Source organism: Cetorhinus maximus, unplaced genomic scaffold, assembly GCF_964194155.1.
Source record: "Cetorhinus maximus unplaced genomic scaffold, sCetMax3.hap1.1 HAP1_SCAFFOLD_1102, whole genome shotgun sequence".
NCBI classification, from domain to species: domain Eukaryota; kingdom Metazoa; phylum Chordata; class Chondrichthyes; order Lamniformes; family Cetorhinidae; genus Cetorhinus; species Cetorhinus maximus.
In genome coordinates, this window is record NW_027597044.1 from 93,353 (window position 1) to 109,901 (window position 16,549).

Sequence of the window (16,549 nt, forward strand, 5' to 3'; positions counted from 1 at the left end):
ATGAGAGTGTGTGTGTTTGTATGAGAGTGTGTGTGTTTGTATGAGAGTGTGTGTGTTTGTATGAGAGTGTGTGTGAGTGTGTGTGTGTGTGTTTGTATGAGAGTGTGTGTGTGTGTTTGTATGAGAGTGTGTGTGTGTGTGTGTGTGTGTTTGTATGAGAGTGTGTGTGTGTGTTTGTATGAGAGTGTGTGTGAGTGTGTGTGTTTGTATGAGAGTGTGTGAGAGTGTGAGTGTGTTTGTATGAGTGTGAGTGTGTGTGTGTGTGTGTTTGTATGAGAGTGTGTGTGTTTGTATGAGAGTGTGTGTGTTTGTATGAGAGTGTGTGTGTTTGTATGAGAGTGTGTGTGTTTGTATGAGAGTGTGTGTGTTTGTATGAGAGTGTGTGTGTTTGTATGAGAGTGTGTGTGAGTGTGTATGTGTGAGGGTGTGTGTGTGTGTGTGTGTGTGTATGAGAGACAGAATGTGTGTGAGTGTCTGTGTACCAGTGACTGTGATGCACGAGGTTCTCCAATGAACAGGTCACTCGCGCTCTGAGCTACTGTTTAATACCGGCCGTTTTCTGGGCTGGGTGTGGCTGAAGCTCAGCTCACAACAAAACATTCAAACACCGACAGTCCGGAGCAGAGAGAGAGAGAGAGAGAGGCCCCAGTCTGCACTCGAATCCTTTCTGGGCAGGGGTCTACCCTGAGGCTGAGAGACTTGTATGTCCTGGGATTGTAGATCCGGACAGGGAGACGGGGGAGTGACACGGTGCCCGCTATCCCGGAACGAGAGGGCAGGGGGGGAGTCAGTCAGAGAGGGAGGGTGGCAGCTGCCGTGTGTGAACCCTCTGATGCCGCTTGACGTGGGGCGAGCGGGTGAAGCCTTTGCCGCAGACTGCGCACTTGTAGGGCCGCTCTCCCGTGTGGACCCGCTGGTGTTTCTTCAGCTCCCCTGACTGGGTGAAGTCTTTGGCACACACCCCGCACTTGTAGGGCCGCTCGCCGGTGTGGATGCGGCGGTGGGTCAGCAGGTTGGAGGAGTTGACGAACCTCTTGCCGCAGACGGTGCAGGTGAAGGGCCGCTCGCCGGTGTGGATGCGCTCGTGGACCGTCACCTCCGACAGGTGCTTGAAGCCTTTCCCGCACACAGCGCACAGGAAGGGCCGCTCGCCGGTGTGGATCCGCTGGTGAGTCTTCACCGAGGAGGGGTGCAGGAAGCCCTTGCCGCACACCCCGCACTGGTGCCGGGCCCTCCTGCCGGCGGCGGCTGCCGCTGAGAGGCGCCGCCCCCTCTGGTCGCTCAGCCCGCCTCCCGCGGCGACGCCGGGAGCAGGCGACGGGCGGGAGGGGGGCCCCGAGGTCACCTCACCCTCCTCTTCATCCTCCTCCTCCTCCTCCTCTTCCACTTTCACCCGGCCTCCCTTCAGCAAGACTGCTGGACACAGAAAGAGGGAGGAGGCCATCAAAGCACAGCAAGATCCCACTCCGCCCGTCGCCTGCTCTTCCCCCGCCCGCCCGCGCCTCCTCCCACGGCTCGAATACCGTCCGCAGCTTGGGTCCTGCTGACATCAGGAGGGACGTGCCGGCCGTAGAGGGAGAGGGTCCCCGGACTGAACCCTGGGGCGAGGGGTTGGGGGGTCCCGTCCTGGGAGAGGAAAATCCGGGGTATGGAATATTCAGGAGAGACAGGGGAGGGGGTAAAAGAGGAGGAGGTGTTGCATTATTAGTTAAGGAGTTAGTTACTGCAGTAAGGAGAGATGATATCTTGGTGGGGGCATCGAATGAAGCTTTGTGGGTAGAGTTTAGGATTAAAAAAAGGGGCAGCCACATTGTTAGGTGTTTATTATAGACCCCCAGATAGTCAGCGGGAAATTGAGGAGTAAATATGTGCACAATTTGCAGAGGTGTGTAAAAACAATAACAATAGGGTAATTATATTAGGCGATTTCAACTTTCCCAACATTAATTGGGATAGACATAGTGTTAACGGCTTGGATGGAGTGGATTTCTTGAAATGTGTACAGGAGAACTTTTTAGGTCAATATGTAGAGGGTCCAACAAGGGACGGTGCAGTGCTGGACCTAATTCTGGGGAATGAAGCCAGACAGGTGGCTGAGGTGGTGGTGGGGGAGCATTTTAGCAATAGCGACCACAACACGGTACAGGTTAAGCTTGTTACGGACAAAGAAATAGACAAGTTGCAAGTTGGATTGGGGGAGAGTGGATTTCAGTAAAATAAGGCAGGATCTGGCCAAGGTAGACTGGGAACAGCTACTTGTGGGGAAATCTACAGAGAAACAGTGGGGGGTGTTCAAGAAGGAAATGGGGAGGGGACAGGCTCAACATGTTCCCTCTAGGGTGATAGGAAGGAGTAACAAGCCCAGAGAACCATGGATAACCAGAGATATTCAGGATACGATGAGAAGGAAAAGAGAGGCTTTTAGCAGGTACAAGGGAAGCAAATCAGCAGAGGCATTAGTGGAGTACAGACAGTGCAGGGTGGAGCTTAAGAAAGCAATTAGGAGAGCAAAGAGGGGATATGAGAAAGCTCTGGCTGGTAAATGTAGGGATATCCCAAGATATTCTATAAGTATATCAATGGGAAGAGGATAACCAGGGAAAGAGTAGGGCCCATTAGGGACCAAGGGGACAATCTATGGGTGGAGCCAGAGGACATCGGTAGAGTGTTGAACGAATACTTCACATCCGTCTTCACCCAAGAGAATGAGGATGAAGGTATCGAACTCGGGGAGAGGGACTGCGAGGTTCTTGAGCAAATTGATATAGGGAGTGACAAGGTATTGGAGGTGTTGGCAGGCTTAAAAGTGGACAAATCTCCAGGTCTGGATGATGTGTGTCCCAGACTGCTGAGGGAGGCAAGGGAGGAGATCGCAGGGGCTCTGACCCAAATTTTTAATTCCTCTCTGGACACGGGGGAGGTGCCAGAGGACTGGAGAACAGCTAATGTGGTTCTGCTATTTAAGAAGGGTTGTAGAGATAAGCCAGGGAACTACAGGCCAGTGAGTCTCACGTCAGTGGTGGGGAAACTATTGGAGAAATTTCTGAAGGAGAGTATCTATCTCCACTTGGAGAGGCAAGGTTTGATCAGGGATAGTCAGCATGGCTTTGTCAGAGGGAGGTCATGCCTAACAAATTGGATTGAATTTTTTGAGGAGGTGGGACCAGGTGTGTAGATGAGGGTAGTGCAGTTGATGTAGTTTATATGGATTTCAGCAAAGCCTTTGACAAGGTCCCACATGGGAGACTTATAAAGGAGGCAAAGGCACATGGGATACAGGGTAATTTGATAAGGTGGATTCGAAATTGGCTTAGTTGTAGGAGGCAGAGGGTGATGACAGAAGGATGTTTTAGTGACTGGAAGCCAGTGTCCAGTGGCGTACCACAGGGATCTGTGCTGGGTCCCCTATTATTTGTCATTTATATAAACGACATAGATGACTATGTGGGGGGTAGGATTAGTAAGTTTGCGGATGACACAAAGATTGGCCGGGTGGTTAACAGTGAGGTTGAGTGTCTTGGGCTACAGGAAGATATAGACGGGATGGTCAAATGGGCAGATAAGTGGCAGATGGAAGTTAACCCTGAAAAGTGTGAGGTGATACACTTTGGAAGGAGTAATTTGACAAGGAAGTATTCAATGAACGGCATGACACTAGGAAGTTCTGAGGAACAAAGGGACCTTGGCGTGTGTGTCCATAGATCTCTGAAGACGGAGGGGCATGTTAGTGCGGTGGTGAAAAAGGCAGATGGGACACTTGCCTTTATCAATCGAGGCATAGATTACAAAAGTAGGGAGGTCATGTTGGAGTTGTATAGACCCTTGGTGAGGCCACAGCTGGAGTACTGTGTGCAGTTCTGGTCGCCACATTATAGGAAGGATGTGATGGCACTGGAGGGGGTGCAGAGGAGATTCACCAGGATGTTGCCTGGGATGAAACGTTTAAGTTATGAAGAGAGGTTTGGATAGACTTGGGTTGTTTTCGTTGGAGCAGAGAAGACTGAGGGGCGACCTGATCGAGGTGTACAAGATTATGAGGGGCATGGACAGGGTGGATAGGGAACAGCTGTTCCCCTTAGTTGAAGGGTCAGTCACGAGGGGGACACAAGTTCAAGGTGAGGGGCAGGAGGTTTAGGGGGGGGGATGTGAGGAAAAACCTTTTTGACCCAGAGGGTGGTGAGGGTCTGGAATGCGCTGCCTGGAAGGGTGGTGGAGGCGGGTTAGACTCACATCCTTTAAAAAGTAAAAGCAAAAAACTGCGGATGCTGGAAATCCAAAACAAAAGCAAAAATAGCTGGAAAAACTCAGCAGGTCTGGCAGCGTCTGCGGAGAGGGACAGTTAACGTTTCGAGTCCCTGTGACCCTTCAACAAAACTAAGGAAAAATAGAAGAGAGGTGAAATATAAGCTGGTTTAAGGGGGGGTGGGACAGGTAGAGTTGGATAGAGGGTCAGTGATAGGTGGAGAGAACCAAAAGATGTCACAGACAAAAGGACAAAGAGGTGTTGAAGGTGGTGATATTATCTAAGGAATGTGCTCATTAAGGGTAGAAAGAACTTATCACCCCACCAGCCTCCGCATTCAAAGGATCATCCTCCGCCATTTCCCCCAACTCCAGCATGATGCCAACACCAAACACATCTTCCCTTCACCCCTCCGGCGGCATTCCGTAGGGATCGTTCCCTCCGGGACACCCTGGTCCACTCCTCCATCACCCCCTACACCTCAACCCCCTCCCACGGCACCTTCCCATCCAACCGCAGAAGCTGTAACACCTGCCCCTTTACCCCGTCCCTCCTCACCGTCCAAGGGCCCAAACACTCAAGTGAAGCAGCATTTCACTTGCACTTCCCTCAATTTAGTCTCCTGCATTCGCAGCTCCCAATGCGGTTTCCTCTACATTGGAGAGACCAAACGCAGACTGGGTGACCGCTTTGCAGAACACCTTCGGTCTGTCCACAAGCATTACCCAGACCTCCCTGTCGCTTGCCACTTCAACACTCCACCCTGCTCTCATGCCCACATGTCCGACCTTGGCCTGCTGCATTGTTCCAGTGAAGCTCAACACAAACTGGAGGAACAGCACCTCATCTTCCGACTGGGCACTTTACAGCCTTCCGGACATAACCCTGGAGTTCGACAACTTTAGATCATGAACTCTCTCCTCCATCCCCACCCCCTTTCCGATTTTCCCCCTACTTTTTGTTTTGTCCAATAATTTATATAGATTTTTCTTTTCCCACCGATTTCCATTATTTTTAAGTGTATTTCCATCCATTGTTTATCTCTACCTTTTAGCCTATTTCGATCCCATCCCCCCACCCTCACTAGGTCTATCTGTACCTAACCCTAACCCCACCCCCACTAGGGCTATCTGTACCTAACCCTAACACCACCCCCACTAGGGCTATCTGTACCTAACCCCACCCCCACTAGGTCTATCTGTACCTAACCCTAACCCTAACCCCACCCCCACTAGGTCTATCTGTACCTAACCCTAACCCCACCCCCACTAGGTCTATCTGTACCTAACCCTAACCCTAACCCCACTAGGTCTATCTGTACCTAACCCTAACCCTAACCCCACCCCCACTAGGGCTATCTGTACCTAACCCTAACCCTAACCCCCACTAGGTCTATCTGTACCTAACCCTAACCCCACCCCCACTAGGGCTATCTGTACCTAACCCTAACCCCACCCCCACTAGGTCTATCTGTACCTAACCCTAACCCTAACCCCCACCCCCACTAGGTCTATCTGTACCTAACCCTAATCCTAACCCCACCCCCACTAGGTCTATCTGTACCTAACCCTAACCCTAACCCCACTAGGTCTATCTGTACCTAACCCTAATCCTAACCCCCACCCCCACTAGGACTATCTGTACCTAACCCTAACCCCACCCCCACTAGGTCTATCTGTACCTAACCCTAATCCTAACCCCCACCCCCACTAGGACTATCTGTACCTAACCCTAACCCCACCCCCACTAGGGCTATCTGTACCTAACCCTAACCCCACCCCCACTAGGGCTATCTGTACCTAACCCTAACCCCACCCCCACTAGGGCTATCTGTACCTAACCCTAACCCCACCCCCACTAGGGCTATCTGTACCTAACCCTAACCCCACCCCCACTAGGGCTATCTGTACCTAACCCTAACCCCACCCCCACTAGGACTATCTGTACCTAACCCTAACCCTAACCCCCACCCCCACTAGGACTATCTGTACCTAACCCTAACCCCACCCCCACTAGGGCTATCTGTACCTAACCCTAACCCCACCCCCACTAGGTCTATCTGTACCTAACCCTAACAACCACCCCCACTAGGTCTATCTGTACCTAACCCTAACCCCACACCCACTAGGTCTATCTGTACCTAACCCTAACCCCACCCCCACTAGGTCTATCTGTACCTAACCCTAACCCTAACCCACCCCCACTAGGGCTATCTGTACCTAACCATAACCCCCACCCCCACTAGGACTATCTGTACCTAACCCTAACCCCACCCCCCACTAGGGCTATCTGTACCTAACCCTAACCCCACCCCCACTAGGTCTATCTGTACCTAACCCTAACCCCCACCCCCACTAGGGTTATCTGTACCTAACCCTAACCCCACCCCCACTAGGGTTATCTGTACCTAACCCTAACCCCACCCCCACTAGGGGTATCTGTACCTAACCCTAACCCCACTAGGGCTATCTGTACCTAACCCTAACCCCACCCCCACTAGGGCTATCTGTACCTATCCCTAACCCCACTAGGTCTATCTGTACCTAACCCTAACCCCATCCCCACTAGGTCTATCTGTACCTAACCCTAACCCTAACCCCACTAGGGCTATCTGTACCTAACCCTAACCCCACCCCCACTAGGGCTATCTGTACCTAACCCTAACCCCACCCCCACTAGGTCTATCTGTACCTATCCCTAACCCTAACCCCACTAGGACTATCTTTACCTAACCCTAACCCCACTAGGGTTATCTGTACCTAACCCTAACCCTAACCCCACCCCCACTAGGTCTATCTGTACCTAACCCTAACCCCACCCCCACTAGGTCTATCTGTAAATAACCCTAACCCCACCCCCACTAGGTCTATCTGTACCTAACCCTAACCCCACCCCCACTAGGTCTATCTGTAAATAACCCTAACCCCACCCCCACTAGGTCTATCTGTACCTAACCCTAACCCTAACCCCACCCCCACTAGGTCTATCTGTACCTGTCCCTAACCCTAACCCCACCCCCACTAGGGCTATCTGTACCTAACCCTAACCCCACCCCCACTAGGTCTATCTGTACCTAACCCTAACCCCACCCCCACTAGGACTATCTGTACCTAACCCTAACCCTAACCCCACCCCCACTAGGGCTATCTATACCTAACCTTAACCCTAACCCCACCCCCACTAGGTCTACCTGTACCTAACCCTAACCCCCACCCCCACTAGGTCTATCTGTACCTAACCCTAACACCACCCCCACTAGGGCTATCTGTACCTAACCCTAACCCTAACCCCCACTAGGTCTATCTGTACCTAACCCTAACCCCCACCCCCACTAGGTCTACCTGTACCTAACCCTAACCCCCACCCCCACTAGGTCTATCTGTACCTAACCCTAACACCACCCCCACTAGGGCTATCTGTACCTAACCCTAACCCCACCCCCACTAGGACTATCTGTACCTAACCCTAACCCTAACCCCCACTAGGACTATCTGTACCTAACCCTAACCCCCACTAGGTCTATCTGTCCCTAACCCTAACCCCACCCCCACTAGGACTATCTGTACCTAACCCTAACCCTAACCCCCACCCCCACTAGGACTATCTGTACCTAACCCTAACCCCACCCCCACTAGGGCTATCTGTACCTAACCCTAACCCCACCCCCACTAGGTCTATCTGTACCTAACCCTAACAACCACCCCCACTAGGTCTATCTGTACCTAACCCTAACCCACCCCCACTAGGGCTATCTGTACCTAACCCTAACCCCCACCCCCACTAGGTCTATCTGTACCTAACCCTAACCCCACCCCCACTAGGTCTATCTGTACCTAACCCTAACCCCCACCCCCACTAGGGTTATCTGTACCTAACCCTAACCCCACCCCCACTAGGGTTATCTGTACCTAACCCTAACCCCACCCCCACTAGGGGTATCTGTACCTAACCCTAACCCTAACCCCACTAGGTCTATCTGTACCTAAACCTAACCCCATCCCCACTAGGTCTATCTGTACCTATCCCTAACCCTAACCCCACTAGGACTATCTTTACCTAACCCTAACCCCACTAGGGTTATCTGTACCTAACCCTAACCCTAACCCCACCCCCACTAGGGCTATCTGTACCTAACCTTAACCCTAACCCCACCCCCACTAGGTCTATCTGTACCTAACCCTAACCCCACCCCCACTAGGTCTATCTGTACCTAACCCTAACCCTAACCCCACCCCCACTAGGTCTATCTGTACCTGTCCCTAACCCTAACCCCCACTAGGGCTATCTGTACCTAACCCTAACCCCACCCCCACTAGGTCTATCTGTACCTAACCCTAACCCCACCCCCACTAGGACTATCTGTACCTAACCCTAACCCCACCCCCACTAGGGCTATCTGTACCTAACCTTAACCCTAACCCCACCCCCACTAGGTCTACCTGTACCTAACCCTAACCCCCACCCCCACTAGGTCTATCTGTACCTAACCCTAACACCACCCCCACTAGGGCTATCTGTACCTAACCCTAACCCTAACCCCCACTAGGTCTATCTGTACCTAACCCTAACCCCCACCCCCACTAGGTCTACCTGTACCTAACCCTAACCCCCACCCCCACTAGGTCTATCTGTACCTAACCCTAACACCACCCCCACTAGGGCTATCTGTACCTAACCCTAACCCCAACCCCACTAGGACTATCTGTACCTAACCCTAACCCTAACCCCCACTAGGACTATCTGTACCTAACCCTAACCCTAACCCCCACTAGGTCTATCTGTACCTAACCCTAACCCCACCCCCACTAGGGCTATCTGTACCTAACCCTAACACCACCCCCACTAGGGCTATCTGTACCTAACCCTAACCCTAACCCCCACTAGGTCTATCTGTACCTAACCCTAACCCCCACCCCCACTAGGTCTACCTGTACCTAACCCTAACCCCCACCCCCACTAGGTCTATCTGTACCTAACCCTAACACCACCCCCACTAGGGCTATCTGTACCTAACCCTAACCCCACCCCCACTAGGGCTATCTGTACCTAACCCTAACCCTAACCCCCACTAGGTCTATCTGTCCCTAACCCTAACCCTAACCCCACCCCCACTAGGACTATCTGTACCTAACCCTAACCCTAACCCCCACCCCCACTAGGTCTACCTGTACCTAACCCTAACCCCCACCCCCACTAGGTCTATCTGTACCTAACCCTAACACCACCCCCACTAGGTCTATCTGTCCCTAACCCTAACCCTAACCCCACCCCCACTAGGACTATCTGTACCTAACCCTAACCCTAACCCCCACTAGGGCTATCTGTACCTAACCCTAACCCTAACCCCCACTAGGACTATCTGTACCTAACCGTAACCCTAACCCCCACTAGGTCTATCTGTACCTAACCCTAACCCTAACCCCCACTAGGACTATCTGTACCTAACCCTAACCCTAACCCCCACTAGGACTATCTGTACCTAACCCTAACCCCACCCCCACTAGGTCTATCTGTACCTAACCCTAACACCACCCCCACTAGGTCTATCTGTACCTAACCCTAACCCCACCCCCACTAGGTCTATCTGTACCTAACCCTAACCCTAACCCCACCCCCACTAGGACTATCTGTACCTAACCCTAACCCTAACCCCACCCCCACTAGGGCTATCTGTACCTAACCCTAACCCCACCCCCACTAGGTCTATCTGTACCTAACCCTAACCCTAACCCCCACTAGGTCTATCTGTACCTGTCCCTAACCCTAACCCCACCCCCACTAGGTCTATCTGTACCTAACCCTAACCCCACCCCCACTAGGTCTATCTGTACCTAACCCTAACCCCACCCCCACTAGGACTATCTGTACCTAACCCTAACCCCACCCCCACTAGGGCTATCTGTACCTAACCCTAACCCTAACCCCCACTAGGTCTATCTGTCCCTAACCCTAACCCTAACCCCACCCCCACTAGGACTATCTGTACCTAACCCTAACCCTAACCCCCACCCCCACTAGGTCTACCTGTACCTAACCCTAACCCCCACCCCCACTAGGTCTATCTGTACCTAACCCTAACACCACCCCCACTAGGTCTATCTGTCCCTAACCCTAACCCTAACCCCACCCCCACTAGGACTATCTGTACCTAACCCTAACCCTAACCCCCACTAGGGCTATCTGTACCTAACCCTAACCCTAACCCCCACTAGGACTATCTGTACCTAACCCTAACCCTAACCCCCACTAGGTCTATCTGTACCTAACCCTAACCCTAACCCCCACTAGGACTATCTGTACCTAACCCTAACCCTAACCCCCACTAGGACTATCTGTACCTAACCCTAACCCCACCCCCACTAGGTCTATCTGTACCTAACCCTAACACCACCCCCACTAGGTCTATCTGTACCTAACCCTAACCCCACCCCCACTAGGTCTATCTGTACCTAACCCTAACCCTAACCCCACCCCCACTAGGACTATCTGTACCTAACCCTAACCCTAACCCCACCCCCACTAGGGCTATCTGTACCTAACCCTAACCCCACCCCCACTAGGTCTATCTGTACCTAACCCTAACCCTAACCCCCACTAGGTCTATCTGTACCTGTCCCTAACCCTAACCCCACCCCCACTAGGTCTATCTGTACCTAACCCTAACCCTAACCCTAACCCCCACTAGGTCTATCTGTACCTAACCCTAACCCCCACTAGGTCTATCTGTACCTAACCCTAACCCCACACCCACTAGGTCTATCTGTACCTAACCCTAACCCCACCCCCACTAGGTCTATCTGTCCCTTGCTTGTTCTGCTTTCTACCCTTAATGAGCACATTCCTTTAGATAATATCACCACCTTCAACACCTCTTTGTCCTTTTGTCTGTGACATCTTTTGGTTCTCTCCACCTATCACTGACCCTCTATCCAGCTCTACCTGTCCCACCCCCCCTTAAACCAGCTTATATTTCACCTCTCTTCTATTTTTCCTTAGTTTTGTTGAAGGGTCACACGGACTCGAAACGTTAACTGTTCCTCTCCGCAGACGCTACCAGACCTGCTGAGTTTTTCCAGCTATATTTGTTTTTCCTTTAAAAAGTACCTGGATGAGCATTTGGCACCTCATAAACATTCGAGGCTATGGGGCCAAGTGCTGGTCAATGGGGTTAGGGAGGTAGGTCAGGTGTTTCTCACAGCGTCGGCGCAGACTCGATGGGCCGAAGGGCCTCTCCTGCACTGTGTGTTTTTGAAAGATCGAGTGGGATGGGGCCGATGTTCTCCAGAGTTTGGAAGAATGAGAGGGGATCCCATTGGAATTAAATTCGGAGGGGGGGGGGGGGGCGGGTTTGACAGGCTCGTGAGAGGCTGTTTCCCCTCCCCTGGCCCTGGCTGGAGTGTCTAGAACGAGGGGGGTCAGGAGGGGGTGTCACAGTCCCGGGGGGTAAGGGGTCGGCCATTTCAGACCGAGACGAGGGGAGATTTATCCACTCGGAGGGAGGTGAATCTCTGGGACTCTCCACACCCCCAGGGAGTTGCGGAGACTCAGCCGGCGAGTCTACTGGAGACGGGGGAGAGGTGGGAGAGAGCCTCGGGAGCGGAGGGAGGGGAGAGAGCGGGAGAGCGGGGGGGCGAGTCTACTGGAGACGGGGGAGAGGTGGGAGAGAGCCTCGGGAGCGGAGGGAGGGGAGAGAGCGGGGGGCAAGTCTACTGGAGACGGGGGAGAGGTGGGAGAGAGCCTCGGGAGGGGAGGGGAGAGAGCGGAGGGCGAGTCTACGGGAGACGGGTGGGAGAGAGCCTCGGGAGCGGAGGGGAGAGAGCGGAGGGCGAGTCTACGGGAGACGGGTGAGAGGTGGGAGAGAGCCTCGGGAGGGGAGGGGAGAGAGCGGAGGGCGAGTCTACGGGAGACGGGTGAGAGGTGGGAGAGAGCCTCGGGAGCGGAGGGAGGGGAGAGAGCGGGGGGGCGAGTCTACTGGAGACGGGGGAGAGGTGGGAGAGAGCAGAGGGAGCGGAGGGGAGAGAGCGGAGGGCGAGTCTACGGGAGACAGGGGAGAGGTGGGACAGAGCCTCGGGAGCGGAGGGAGGGGAGAGAGCGGGGGGACGAGTCTACTGGAGACGGGGGAGAGGTGGGAGAGAGCAGAGGGAGCGGAGGGGAGAGAGCGGAGGGCGAGTCTACGGGAGACAGGGGAGAGGTGGGACAGAGCCTCGGGAGCGGAGGGAGGGGAGAGAGCGGGGGGGCGAGTCTACTGGAGACGGGGGAGAGGTGGGAGAGAGCAGAGGGAGCGGAGGGGAGAGAGCGGAGGGCGAGTCTACGGGAGACAGGGGAGAGGTGGGACAGAGCCTCGGGAGCGGAGGGAGGGGAGAGAGCGGGGGACAAGTCTACTGGAGACGGGGGAGAGGTGGAAGAGAGCAGAGGGAGCGGAGGGGAGAGAGCGGGGGGCGAGTCTACGGGAGACGGGGGAGAGGTGGGAGAGAGCCTCGGGAGCGGAGGGGAGAGAGCGGGGGGCGAGTCTACTGGAGACGGGGGAGAGGTGGGAGAGAGCCTCGGGAGCGGAGGGAGGGGAGAGAGTGGGAGAGCGGGGGTGGGGGCGAGTCTACTGGAGACGGGGGAGAGGTGGGAGAGAGCCTCGGGAGCGGAGGGAGGGGTGAGAGCGGGAGAGCGGGGGGGTGAGTCTACTGGAGACGGGGGAGAGGTGGGAGAGAGCCTCGGGAGCGGAGGGAGAGAGCGGGGGGGCGAGTCTACTGGAGATGGGGGAGAGGTGGAAGAGAGCCTCGGGAGCGGAGGGAGGGGAGAGAGCGGAGGGCGAGTCTACTGGAGACGGGGGAGAGGTGGGACAGAGCCTCGGGAGCGGAGGGAGGGGAGAGAGCGGGAGAGCGGGGGGGTGAGTCTACTGGAGACGGGGGAGAGGTGGGAGAGAGCCTCGGGAGCGGAGGGAGGGGAGAGAGCGGGGGGCGAGTCTACGGGAGACGGGGGAGAGGTGGGAGAGAGCCTCGGGAGCGGAGGGAGGGGAGAGAGCGGGGGGCGAGTCTACTGGAGACGGGGGAGAGAGCCTCGGGAGCGGAGGGAGGGGAGAGAGTGGGAGAGCGGGGGTGGGGGCGAGTCTACTGGAGACGGGGGAGAGGTGGGAGAGAGCCTCGGGAGCGGAGGGAGGGGTGAGAGCGGGAGAGCGGGGGGGTGCGTCTACTGGAGACGGGGGAGAGGTGGAACAGAGCGGAGGGAGAGAGCGGGAGAGCGGGGGGCGAGTCTACGGGAGACGGGTGGGAGAGAGCCTCGGGAGGGGAGGGGAGAGAGCGGGGGGGGCGAGTCTACTGGAGACGGGGGAGAGGTGGGAGAGAGCCTCGGGAGCGGAGGGAGGGGAGGGAGCGGAGGGCGAGTCTACGGGAGACGGGGGAGAGGTGGGAGGGAGCGGAGGGAGAGCGCCGAGGGGGGAGAGCGGGAGGTGAGTCTACTGGAGACGGGGGAGAGGTGGGAGAGAGCCTCGGGAGGGGAGGGGAGAGAGCGGAGGGCGAGTCTACGGGAGACGGGGGAGAGGTGGGAGAGAGCCTCGGGAGCGGAGGGAGGGGAGAGAGCGGAGGGCGAGTCTACGGGAGACGGGGGAGAGGTGGGAGAGAGCAGAGGGAGCGGAGGGAGAGCGCCGAGGGGGGAGAGCGGGAGGTGAGTCTACTGGAGACGGGGGAGAGGTGGGAGAGAGCCTCGGGAGGGAGGGGAGAGAGCGGAGGGCGAGTCTACGGGAGACGGGGGAGAGAGCCTCGGGAGCGGAGGGGAGAGAGCGGAGGGCGAGTCTACGGGAGACGGGGGAGAGGTGGGAGAGAGCCTCGGGAGTGGAGGGGAGAGAGCGGAGGGCGAGTCTACGGGAGACGGGGGAGAGGTGGGAGAGAGCCTCGGGAGCGGAGGGGAGAGAGCGGGGGGCGAGTCTACTGGAGACGGGGGAGAGGTGGGAGAGAGCCTCGGGAGCGGAGGGGAGAGAGCGGAGGGCGAGTCTACGGGAGACGGGGGAGAGGTGGGAGAGAGCCTCGGGAGCGGAGGGGAGAGAGCGGAGGGCGAGTCTACGGGAGACGGGGGAGAGGTGGGAGAGAGCCTCGGGAGCGGAGGGGAGAGAGCGGAGGGCGAGTCTACGGGAGACGGGGGAGAGGTGGGAGAGAGCCTCGGGAGCGGAAGGGAGAGAGCGGAGGGCGAGTCTACGGGAGACGGGGGAGAGGTGGGACAGAGCCTCGGGAGCGGAGGGAGGGGAGAGAGCGGAGGGCGAGTCTACGGGAGACGGGGGAGAGGTGGGAGAGAGCAGAGGGAGCGGAGGGAGAGCGCCGAGGGGGGAGAGCGGGAGGTGAGTCTACTGGAGACGGGGGAGAGGTGGGAGAGAGCCTCGGGAGGGGAGGGGAGAGAGCGGAGGGCGAGTCTACGGAGACGGGGGAGAGAGCCTCGGGAGGGAGGGGAGAGAGCGGAGGGCGAGTCTACGGGAGACGGGGGAGAGGTGGGAGAGAGCCTCGGGAGCGGAGGGGAGAGAGCGGAGGGCGAGTCTACGGGAGACGGGGGAGAGGTGGGAGAGAGCAGAGGGAGCGGAGGGGAGAAAGAGGGAGGGCGAGTCTACGGGAGACGGGGGAGAGGTGGGAGAGAGCCTCGGGAGGGGAGGGGAGAGAGCGGAGGGCGAGTCTACGGGAGACGGGGGAGAGGTGGGAGAGAGCCTCGGGAGCGGAGGAGGGAGAGAGCGGAGGGCGAGTCTACGGGAGACGGGGGAGAGGTGGGAGGGAGCGGAGGGGAGAGAGCGGGAGAGCGGGGGGCGAGTCTACGGGAGACGGGGGAGAGGTGGGAGAGAGCCTCGGGAGCGGAGGGAGAGAGCGGGAGAGCGGGGGGCGAGTCTACGGGAGACGGGGGAGAGGTGGGAGAGAGCCTCGGGAGCGGAGGGAGAGAGCGGAGTGCGAGTCTACGGGAGACGGGGGAGAGGTGGGAGAGAGCCTCGGGAGGGGAGGGGAGAGAGCGGGGGGGCGAGTCTACGGGAGACGGGGGAGAGGTGGGAGAGAGCCTCGGGAGCGGAGGGGAGAGAGCGGAGGGCGAGTCTACGGGAGACGGGGGAGAGGTGGGAGAGAGCCTCGGGAGCGGAGGGGAGAGAGCGGAGGGCGAGTCTACGGGAGACGGGGGAGAGGTGGGAGAGAGCCTCGGGAGCGGAAGGGAGAGAGCGGAGGGCGAGTCTACGGGAGACGGGGGAGAGGTGGGACAGAGCCTCGGGAGCGGAGGGAGGGGAGAGAGCGGAGGGCGAGTCTACGGGAGACGGGGGAGAGGTGGGAGAGAGCAGAGGGAGCGGAGGGAGAGCGCCGAGGGGGGAGAGCGGGAGGTGAGTCTACTGGAGACGGGGGAGAGGTGGGAGAGAGCCTCGGGAGGGGAGGGGAGAGAGCGGAGGGCGAGTCTACGGAGACGGGGGAGAGAGCCTCGGGAGGGGAGGGGAGAGAGCGGAGGGCGAGTCTACGGGAGACGGGGGAGAGGTGGGAGAGAGCCTCGGGAGCGGAGGGAGAGAGCGGAGGGCGAGTCTACGGGAGACGGGGGAGAGGTGGGAGAGAGCAGAGGGAGCGGAGGGGAGAAAGAGGGAGGGCGAGTCTACGGGAGACGGGGGAGAGGTGGGAGAGAGCCTCGGGAGGGGAGGGAGAGAGCGGAGGGCGAGTCTACGGGAGACGGGGGAGAGGTGGGAGAGAGCCTCGGGAGCGGAGGGAGGGGAGAGAGCGGAGGGCGAGTCTACGGGAGACGGGGGAGAGGTGGGAGGGAGCGGAGGGGAGAGAGCGGGAGAGCGGGGGGCGAGTCTACGGGAGACGGGGGAGAGGTGGGAGAGAGCCTCGGGAGCGGAGGGAGAGAGCGGGAGAGCGGGGGGCGAGTCTACGGGAGACGGGGGAGAGGTGGGAGAGAGCCTCGGGAGCGGAGGGGAGAGAGCGGAGTGCGAGTCTACGGGAGACGGGGGAGAGGTGGGAGAGAGCCTCGGGAGGGGAGGGGAGAGAGCGGGGGGCGAGTCTACGGGAGACGGGGGAGAGGTGGGAGAGAGCAGAGGGAGCGGAGGGGAGAGAGCGGAGGGCGAGTCTACGGGAGACGGGGGAGAGGTGGGAGAGAGCAGAGGGAGCGGAGGGGAGAGAGCGGAGGGCGAGTCTACGGGAGACGGGGGAGAGGTGGGAGAGAGCAGAGGGAGCAGAGGGGAGAAAGAGGGAGGGCGGGGTTCGGGGGGAGAGGATCGGACATGATGGTGTTGAATGAGGGGAGAGCAGGACCCGAGAGGGGCTGAATGGCCTCCTCCTGTTCTTCAGGTTCCATTCAGCCCTCCCCCCTCCCCCA

The 16,549-nt window shown here is 57.6% G+C and overlaps 1 protein-coding gene across 1 annotated transcript; it reads right to left on the minus strand.

Annotated features, from left to right (window-relative positions):
* Positions 1 to 534: 534 nt before the first annotated feature.
* Positions 535 to 1,444, minus strand: LOC144675681 (uncharacterized). The gene has a single exon (XM_078536325.1). The coding sequence runs from the start codon at positions 1,442 to 1,444 to the stop codon at positions 788 to 790; it is 657 nt and encodes a 218-aa protein (XP_078392451.1). The 3' UTR covers positions 535 to 787.
* Positions 1,445 to 16,549: the final 15,105 nt, after the last annotated feature.